This window comes from Melanotaenia boesemani, chromosome 4 (assembly GCF_017639745.1).
Source record: "Melanotaenia boesemani isolate fMelBoe1 chromosome 4, fMelBoe1.pri, whole genome shotgun sequence".
In the NCBI taxonomy this organism is placed as follows: domain Eukaryota; kingdom Metazoa; phylum Chordata; class Actinopteri; order Atheriniformes; family Melanotaeniidae; genus Melanotaenia; species Melanotaenia boesemani.
In genome coordinates this window covers 19,811,148-19,821,500 of record NC_055685.1, presented here as the reverse complement: position 1 = coordinate 19,821,500, position 10,353 = coordinate 19,811,148, and the positions used below count along the sequence as shown (strand labels likewise).

Genomic DNA, 10,353 nt, shown 5'->3' with positions numbered 1-10,353 from the left:
TATGTGTTATTTATTTATTTACTTTTGTTCTTTTTTCAGTTTCTTCCATTTGGAGGTAGTTAATTTGACAAACCAGTGGTCTGTAGAATACTATATTTCTGGACGAATGCTGTTCACGTAGTTTGAAGGGGCCTCCGCGACTTCCGTACTTTGACGTAGTCAGTGGGTCAGTTCCATTTATTGCCCAGGCGACCAAGCAGCTAGCGGGGTTTCCACTCCATTTAAACCTGGCGGTCGACCGGATGACCCGTTCTGTTCCCACGGATTGTTCATTTCGATGGAAACTATCACTTCATTATTAAACTTGTTTTACTTTTATTGTCAACTTTGCTCCAAAAAATCCATGCCTCCTTTGTTTCGTTAAAACCCTCTTTTCACCACAAAATGCGTTCCCCTCCATTAGCGCGGCAAGCTCTTCAACCCCGCTTGTTATTACTTCTCACACAGTTTTCGCCCGTAAAGGAGCGGACCCTGCGTTGACTTGTCGACTTAGCTGCTAACGATAGGAGAAGAAATGGCTGAATATTCTCACGTAAAATCAACCAAACTGGTTTTGAAAGGCCTTAATAAAGGGTAAGATATTATCTTTATTTATGGAATTAAAGCACGTTAGCTGCACTGTAATTTGTAAGTACTTGTCTGGTTTTCTTCTTGCTTTAGCTTAAGGGCTAGTCGAGGCTAAAACATTGATGCTAGGAAGACATATACAAGAACTTTACACTATATATATTCAAGTGTGTGTGTATATATACACACACAAGTTTCAGGATCAAGCGGTTGTTTTTCAGCGCAGTACCAATGTGCCAGCATTCACCAACACCTTTATTTAACTGCCAGGATACTCCGGTCTTAATTTGATTTGTCCAGTAAAGAGTAGCTATACTGTTAGCTTTAACATACCTCACGGAGGCTGGCTATAAATATAGTTACGACAAAGTTTACACTTCTCAGTTTTGTAAAACTGTATTATTTATCTTCTTGAATGTCTATCTGGTGCACAATGCAAGTATGCACTGTAATAATGTTCTACTAGAAGACAAAAATTGGTGTATTATTTTGCCATATCTTAGCACAAAAAAGCAGCCTTGATTAAAAATGAAAGTAGTCACGCTCACTCCCTCTAAATGCTCCAAACCTTGTGTCCCAAAATATCATTCCCATTAGAATTTTTTAAATGTTATTTACTTTAATTTAGAGATTTTGTTTTAACTTGCCAGTCTTTGAGTCTGGCTATGAGTGTGTGATTCTAGTCTACCTCCAGTTTAAGTATGCAATCATCTGATCACAAGGTAAAAACATTTTTATTTTTTTTCTCCAAAGGAAAAAGAAGAAACACAAAGATAAGAAGAGAAAAGCTGGTGATGAAGGGGAAGGACCTGACATTATTGGTATTTGAATTTAACATACCTGTATTTCTGAAGTACTGGCAGCTTATCCTGGGTTTACCTTGCTTTTCACCTCATAGCACCTTCGATAGAAATAGAGGAAGAAAATCTATGATTAAAAAGGGCTTTGTTAGGAATTTGGTTGTATTAAAATGCAGTTTATGAGATTATTAGCCACCACTGGTTGACTCTAGGCAGAACATACTGGAATATATATTCTGTATTGCCTGTATCTTGATTATGTTTTAGTCAAACGGCAGACATTGTGTCAGAATTCTAGTATTATCAGACTTTATAGCAGTCCGGTAAACAACCAATATGCTTTTAAATTGTAACAACTGGGATGGCCAGTGTGGTACAAGATCTCAAAATATCTTTACAATGTTGTTACTGCTTTGAATGTAAAAGGCTGAAATCAATAGGTTTGATAAAAATTGATAAGTTATAGAAAATGCCAACAGTATTAACTGTATTAACAAAAAGTATTAACATTCTGAATATTCCTTAGAAATACTGTAAAAGGCAGTTATTCTGAATTTCCAGTCTAGTGAGTAATGCCAAGGATTATTGTAACCCTGACTTTGGTTTTTCTGCTTACTAGATGGCTGGTGGTCTGTCAAAGTCTTTGGAGAAATTACAGGAACAGTTGCCATAGAGATGCAGAACAACTCATACATTCATGCTCTGGATACTGGGCTCTTCACACTTGGTGCACCACACAAAGGTAAGATAAGGAAAATGTGATCAAGTTAATACTCTGGTCATGATGAAAATCACTTGGTCTTTAAAAGGTTTTAAAGATGTATTATAAGCTTAGAAGAACAGCACCACAATAATTTACACAATATTTTATTTATTTAAACAAAACCTAAACCAGAAATAAAAAAGCTAAATATGAAAATAACAGCCTGAACAAGAATCAAATTAAGTTTATTAATACTCACAGGAAACTCACTTTGTAACAGTTGTCAAAATAAATCGAGAGTTAATGTAGAAGAATAAAGAGAAAACAAGAAAGCACTGAAGTAGCTCTGCAATATTGAAGCAACTTAATGTAAGTATTTGTTGTATTCTTTCACGTTATCTGCACTCACAACTGGAAAGTCTGCAACAGCACAGACTCATTCCACAGTTACCCAACGTTAAACTTCAATTTATACCAAGTTAAGACTGCATTTATTTTAGGAAAGATGGTAGGTTTTACCTTCAGTCCACAAGTTGTAAATTCAGACATCCAACAGACAGGCTGAACAGCGGCTGAGTTGAAGAGGAGGCCAGAGCTTAGTCGGAATTTTTAACTTACTTCTGCCTTCAGGCACTTCCGACAGTGTGGTGCTTATTGAAACAGTCGACTCTGAAAGAGACACTACTAACAATCAATTCAGCCCATGTTTAGTCAGAACCATTGAATATGGCTGGGAGATAGAAACATCCAATTCCCTTAGTGGGCTTTCATCTTCTGCATCCACATAAACCCATTTCTAAGAGATGAAAGAGGACTCAAGCTAGCAGTATGGAAAGGTAGATTAGAGATTTTCTCCTCTTTCCTCCCTTTTTACTCCCCCCCTCTCTCTCCACAGACCCCAAACTGTGGATTTTAGTCTTTTTGAAAGCTGCAAAACTTTCCACACTCACTTTCAGGTCAGAGCAGTCTGACATATTTAGAGGGTACTCAGTGATTTTGTACCAAATTTTACCTTTGCATCATCAAAACTTGTGCTGTTGATGTCTCACACTCAGCATGATGTCTCTGTGATAGAATACACACTCGTAAAAGCTTTACTTTGATGGCAGAAAGGTGTTTAATCGCAGGCAGGTCATAAATCATGTGGACATCAGGGGGTCCCAATATCAGATGAAGCATTTAGATCCAAAACAACAGTTTTTTCGTATTTTATCATAAATGTCTAGATGCTGAACTCAGTCTGGATCAGCACAGCTCTGTGTACCCAGAGGGTCTGTGTTATTGATGGTTAGCATTCATGAGTAAAATGAGTCATCTCTTGAGGGTAAACTTGTGTAGGAGCATTCTAATTCAACACAACTACTTCTCCCTCCAAAAGAATGAGGATAAAATCAGTAATCTAAGCAGAGCTAATGAATGTGAAGTCTTTCAAAGGTAAAAATGATTTACTACGTTTCAGATAATGAGGGACCCGACCCACCAGAGCAGTTTACTGCCGTCAAGGTCTCAGACACACGGTGAGCACACACATTTATCAACTGTATATTTTATTTCTATCACCAGTAGATTTATTACCATGTTTCTGAATTTATATAAAGAATGTGTTTTTATTCTGTAGATCAACAAAAATATTTGACCAACTAATAATCAGTCCTTGAAGATGTGCTGCCTGTTCCAGAGCTATTTATCATGCTGTAGTTACAGCGATTGGTCCCAGAATCACCCCTACAAGTTACTGAACCTTTATCAAGACAAACGTTCTCATTGGAAAGCAAATAGAAATTAATTTAGTAGTTTTTTGTTGTTGTTGTTGTAGGATCGCTTTGAAATCTGGATATGGGAAGTACTTGGGGATCAACTCTGAGGGTTTGGTGGTGGGACGCTCTGATGCCATTGGTTCAAGGGAACAATGGGAGCCAGTCTTCCAGGATGTGAGTAGATCTTTAAGTCTTTCTGTTCTTTATCTATGTAGACCACCAGCTCAATAATTATTTGCAGGAATGTTATTTTTCTAAAACATTTTTTAATAAAGCTTGATGCCATATACAGTATCTAGATACAAGTAAAATCTTACTGCATGTAGCGATATCACGATTACATCATTTCCCAATTAATCGTGTCTTTAAGTAAATGTATCATCACTTTCCATAAAAGATCATGTCTGAACCATAATGGCAGATCACAGCACAGAATAAAAACAAAGTTAATTGATATAGCAAATGGCTCATCCTCCTCTAAATGTAAGGCTGGAAACCTGTCAGGATCTTCATAAATAAGGAGGATTAGGTGGTTTTTGGTGGATTCTGTTTACCAGTCTGAGAAGGTACCTTCTCTTGTCATGATAATGCCAAATTCAGATTTTTACTATGGCATAAGCAATGTGAAAAAGAGGAAAAAATAAATAATGCATTGATCTCACAGATTAATCTTTGCATTAACACATTAATCTTGACTGTCCCAATTAAATCTTAAAGACCTATAAGGAGTGTTCATGTGATTTTCCACGTTTATAATGTTGGGAATTTAGGTAACGCAAAATAATCATGATAATCGTAAAATCGTGGTTGTTGATAGAGTCACAGATGGTAAAAAAAATAATAATAAACTGAATATAAAATAAGAAAATAACTTGCTAAAGTCTGAGCAGAGAAGACCTTATTTACCAGTATGGCATTATGGTCTAGGGGAATGGTCGTCATGGTAATATGCTTGAATTACATTCAGACTTTTTCTTCATGGCAGAAGGTGTCCAACTTAACACTTGTAAGCACGCCTTGCCTTCATGTTTTCTTCGGACTATTCATTTGCAAAGTGGAGGCTCTTTTATAAAAGTTTCAGGCAAACTTTTATGTCTGTCACAAAAACCTATTCTGTTGCAGTTTGGTTTTATTTGCTGCCTTTTGTGTTTTTGTTTCTGTCCTGCCTCAGGGAAAAATGGCTCTCTTGGCAGGAAATAGCTGTTTCATCTCCTATAGTGACAATGGGGACATTGTGGCCAAGAGCAAGACAGCGGGGGATGAAGAGATGCTGAAGGTGATGTGTAAATTGTCTTCCTCTCCAAAGTTGTATATTAATTCTTTGATTTTAAGCATTCAGTTTCTGTAGGAAGTTGACTGGTTTTTAAGGAAGTGGCGAGAATGTTTGTGACCACACGTGTTTGTAACAAGGGAGTTCGAGGTGTTATTTAATGTGCAACTTCTGTTTCTTTGTGCATTTATCTCCCCTAAATGGTGAACAGATCCGGGCAAACATGGAGCGAGAGGTCAAACATAAAGATGACATTGCTGAAGAAGACAGAGGAAACGTGAAATCCTGTGAGGTCAATTATGTGTAAGTAACAAACAGGAAGCCCAAATTTTTGTTAATGTCCTTTCTGGATATAACATTATATTGTGCTTTGACTGTCTTTTGTCTACTAAGTTCACAAGAGTTTTTGTGTTGCATTTATTAAGATTAAGAGCCAGTAGATTCTTTTTAAGGAAACATTTTAATTGAATCAGTCTACAGAGGAGTTGCAGTTATAATTTATTGACATACATGTTGAATACAATGACAACTGTATTTAAATGTAACTACAACATCAGAAGCATATCCCCCTGAAACGTCCATGTTGACCTGAAATATTAAAAAGATGTCATTAGATAGATAATGGGAGGTTGCAGAATTGTTACAGGGCAGAATATAATAAAAATGCTAATCTTTTTCCTTTATTTTGTTTCACTTCTGAAAATGAAAGGAACTTCAAAGGGAAATTAAAAAAAGCTTTTACTCTGCTGTATTTTTACAGAGACCTGCTATTTTGCATGTGGAGGTTTTTCATACAAATACAGTACCAGTTAAAAGTTTGGACACACTTTCCCATTAGGTTTAATTTTAATTACCTTCTCAGGTATCACATAAACACCTCTACACAGGTTTGCGGCAAATCATCATACAATATTTATACAACATAATCTGTGATACTTCTATGACTTGTTATAGATACCTAAACCATATTTACAGGTTCTCTTTCTAATGAAAATAAGTAAATAATAAAAGCTCTAAAGACAAGACTTTACAAGATGAAGTGTCTTTTTTTATATGATGCGAGTACTTAGCACACAGTTGCTGTACAGAGTGAGACCTGCAATTGGAGAGACGTCACAAGCGCTCTGCCTCATTTCAAGAGTTTAAAACTTTAAAATAAATAAATAAAGTCCAAAATCATTTTGGACTTTTTTTGGTGTCCAAAGTCGGTCCTTGAGGGCCACTGTCCTGCAGGTCTTAAAAGTTTCCTGCTGTAGCACATCTGAGTCAGATTAACGGGTCAACATGATTGGGCAACAAGCTGTTGAGAAGAGCCATTTATTTGAATCAGGTGTGTTGGATCGGGAAGACATCTAAAACTTGCAGGACTGCGGCCTTAAGGCCAAGAGCTGGACACCCCTGATCTACACAGATGGGAGCAAACACGGAAATGTATTTTTGTTTGCTCAGATTAAGTTGTTCTTTGCCCAAAAAAATATTTTCCCCACAAAATGTAATTGATGTGCTTTCAAATAGGATTTGTCTGCATCAGGATGTCCCTCTGCCTTCTCAGGAATGTAGCAAAATGATAATGTTATATCTTAAAAGCTTCCCTCAGATTCCATCAATAATGATGCCTGTGTTTCACTGCACTTTGACTCCTTGCAGCCTCCTTTTAAAATGAAAGCTAAAGCGTTTTATTCAGATTGAGGGGGGACAAAAAGTGATTTCCTTCCCATTATTCTTGTACTGTCAGTCTGCAGCGGCGAGGTTTTGACAGCAAAATCGCATGCTTGAACAAGATCACGCACTTTAAGCATCTGCCTCATCAATCCCACGCCTCAAAGGTGCAATTGATGATCTGTTGTTAGAGTGTGATGAGAAAGCAGGCTACATCACATTTCATCCTCCTATGCTGCAAGTGTTTTATATACAGCCTGTCTGTGGCCTATTAAGTTCCAGGCAGTATGTCTGAAACAGTGTTTTGCTTGCCATGCTTTGACTTGTTTTCCCACTCTATTATTTGTTTTAAATGAATACTGGGGAAATGGACTCATCATACTGACATGTTGATAATAGCTGCCCTTGAGCCTGTGTGTTGATGTAGTGTTTAGCTTCTGAAATGCCTTTCAGGATAGAGTGCATTCTGGGAATCATAAAACACCGGCTGAGTAAAGGGAAACTAAATATCAAAAGTTTCTGACAGCCCACTTGTTTGTTGCACTTTTGTGGAAGATGCTTACATGTATTCCTAAGATAGCTTCAGAAGATTTTTTTTGCCACTTTATTAGGTCCACCTAATACCAGATTGGACCTCCTTTTGTCTTTAGAACTACATTGATTGGCAAGATTCTACAAGAAGTTGGAAATATTCCTCATAGATTTTGTTCCATATTGATGTGATTGCATCATACAGTTGCTGCAGATTTGTCAGCTACAACTCAAAGATGCTCTATTGGATAGAGAGCTTGTGCATAAGGAGGTTATCCAAATACAGTGAACTCACCATCTTGTTCAGAAAACCAGTTTGGGATTGTTTAAGCTTTGTGATGTGGTGCATTATAGGGTGGTGTTTAAACTATGCTCAGTTGGTACTAAGTGTGCCATGAAAATATCCCCCACAGCATTACATCACCAGCCTGAACTGATGATACAAGGCGGGATGGATCCATGCTTTCATGTTGTTTCCAGCAAATTCTGACCATCTTAATGTTGCAGCTGAAATTGAGACTCATCAGATCAGGGAACGTTCTTCCATTTTCTATTGTCCAGTTTAAACTGGTGTGGTCTTCAGCTGCTGCAGCCCACCTGCTACAAGGTTTTATGTGTTGTGTGCTCAGAGATGCTATTCTGCATACCTTGGTTGGAACCAGTGGTTATTTGATTTACTGTTGCCTTTCTATCATTTGAAACCAGTCAGCCCATTCTCCTCTGACAATGCATTTTTGTCTAGACAACTGCCGCTCACTGGATATTTTTCTTTTCTCTGACCATTCTCTATAAATCCTAGAGGTGGTTGCACATGAAAATCCCACTGAATCAGCAGTTTCTGAAATACTCAGACCAACAACCATATTCAGAGCAACTTAAATGACTTCTCTTGCCCATTCTGATGCTCGGTATGAGCTTTACCAAGTCATCTGCTATGTCTACATGCCTAAATGAATTAAGTCAGTACAATTGAAAATGTACCTAATAAAGTGGCCAGTGAGTGTAATTCTCAGAAATTATACGTTTCTCTATATTTTGAGTGTATGTGAGTCAGATAGTCTTTTGCCTACTCATTTTTGTTTAGGTCTTATTAATGTTAATGTCTATTTTACAGGAAGAAATTTCAGAGTTTTCAGGATCGGCGCCTCAGAGTTAATGAGGGAGACAGTTCTACCCTAAAGAAAGCCAGAATGGATGGAAAATTTCATGAAGCTTTGCTTGACAGGTATAAAAACAAAAACTTTTATGGGTTCTTCCTATAGTCTTGCTTCAACTTGTTAGTTTTTGTGTAATTATGCTAGCAAGTAGACAAACACCAAAGATCATATTCACTGTATCCACCTCAGCTCGTCTTAGAAGGAATAAATGTATTACGTGCTCACTGTCAAACATTCATTGTAGATTTTCTAAATTTAAAAAAGCCTTTAGAGAGATTTTGCCACATTCTTTATGATATAAAGCCAGTAAAATGGTGGCATTGTGAATAGTATGGTCACTTTACACAGTTAACCTCCAATTCTGAAACATAAACCCAGCAAACAAGTGCCTAAAAATGTAGTTAGACCAGATCCTAAAAAAATCTATTCCTATAGAATCTGTTCGAATTTCCTACTTTACACCAGAAATTATGCATGTTTGCAGTTTAAAATATAACTTTTTCATTATTATTTTAATAATGATCCCTGAGTGAAAAAGTAAGTGATGTGGCCACTAGCTGATGTTCTCAGTAAAATCTAAAACACTAGGGTCGTTCTGAAATGGAAACAAGACCAAATGCAAAAGTCAGTGACTGAAAACTAATCCACCAACCAGACGACTTCTTTTAAAGTCATTGTTTTGCTTTCTACTAACTTAATTTCCTTTTGCTCAAAAAAGCTTATAGAATGAAAAAGTTTCCAAAAACAAATTCATGTTTTATTTTATGTTCAGGTGTAATTAAGCATTCACACTACACTGAGAGCGCTTTTTACTTTTTTTTCCTAGTGATATTTTAAATCTAGAAAATCCAAATGACCTGTTTTGATATGTTGACATGATTTATATGGACATGATTCATGTATATGTGAAGGGAAATAAAGTATCAGTATTTTTCTGTCTGTATTGCTGACTAAATGTCTTTTTTTTCTCCAGGAGAAGCAAAATGAAAGCAGACAGGTACTGCAAATGAAGACTGGATGGATGCCATGTCTTGTAAATGTCTTGTAGATGGAGCCATTTGATGTGGTATTTGATAAGTTTTTTTTTTCTATTATAATTTTGATCTTTTTAATAAACCAGCTGTGGTTAAATCAGTTTTGTGGCTTTGTTTTTTTGACAGCACACACCCTTGTGTGCATGTGTTGTTGTCAGGAGATGACCCAGTGACCTTTTTAGTATAAATAATTAACTCTGAAATAATTGGAAACATCTGAGTTGCAGGATTTGTGTTTGGAATACCTCTAACATTGTGAAGTGTGTTAACTGAGCTAAGATGTTAAATACATTCTAGCTGAGTGGGTGGTGTTCACAGAACAGTCGGCTACAGACTAACCTGTAACTACTCTGTGGTGAGAGTTCAGTGTGTATGATTTGTTTTCACTGTGATTAAATATGTTTGACTTTAAACTGTTTTGCACTGATTTACATGACGAACTGGGTTGTCAGACACATGGGGTTAATTCACCTACACAAGTGTGGGAAGCTGAAACAAAGCAAGGTTTACCCTCCATTAGGTCTTATTACCCCCTTTGGCAAATAGATAAATTATTCACTGTTGGTTGGACAATGACTTTTCCTAAAACATGTCCCAGGAAGACACCGCAAGTCTATTTATGCAACACATTTCACATATTAAAGTGTTGTATTTAATCTTTTTGGGGGAGAAATAAGACAAAAACCAAAGTATTTGCTTTTAACACAGTGAAACAGGTTTTGACTGAGTTTACCAGAGGGGTCTGGATACATTTAAATATACAAGTGAATCATCGATGGATGACTCCCCAAGATAGTGGTTTTACACACGTAGTTGATTTTTAAATCGAGAGAGCATCAATTGCGTCATTTATCATGTTAAATTATCCATATGTA

The 10,353-nt window shown here is 36.8% G+C and overlaps 1 protein-coding gene across 1 annotated transcript; it reads left to right on the top strand.

The window, feature by feature from the left end:
• Positions 1-213: 213 nt before the first annotated feature.
• frg1 (FSHD region gene 1) lies at positions 214-9,578 on the top strand. Its single transcript, XM_041984094.1, has 9 exons — positions 214-573; positions 1,321-1,388; positions 1,987-2,109; positions 3,530-3,587; positions 3,887-4,001; positions 4,999-5,103; positions 5,309-5,400; positions 8,402-8,512; positions 9,418-9,578. The coding sequence occupies exons 1-9, from the start codon at positions 515-517 to the stop codon at positions 9,452-9,454; spliced, it is 768 nt and encodes a 255-aa protein (XP_041840028.1). The 5' UTR covers positions 214-514; the 3' UTR covers positions 9,455-9,578.
• The last annotated feature ends 775 nt before the right edge of the window (positions 9,579-10,353 follow it).

Excerpts from the sequence above, each read along its gene's own strand:
- frg1 (XM_041984094.1), top strand. The coding sequence starts at position 515 with ATGGCTGAATATTCTCACGTAAAATCAACCAAACTGGTTTTGAAAGGC. Across the intron at positions 1,389-1,986 it reads GGAAGGACCTGACATTATTG|ATGGCTGGTGGTCTGTCAAA; the intron begins GTATTTGAATTT and ends TCTGCTTACTAG. Across the intron at positions 5,104-5,308 it reads GGGATGAAGAGATGCTGAAG|ATCCGGGCAAACATGGAGCG; the intron begins GTGATGTGTAAA and ends AATGGTGAACAG.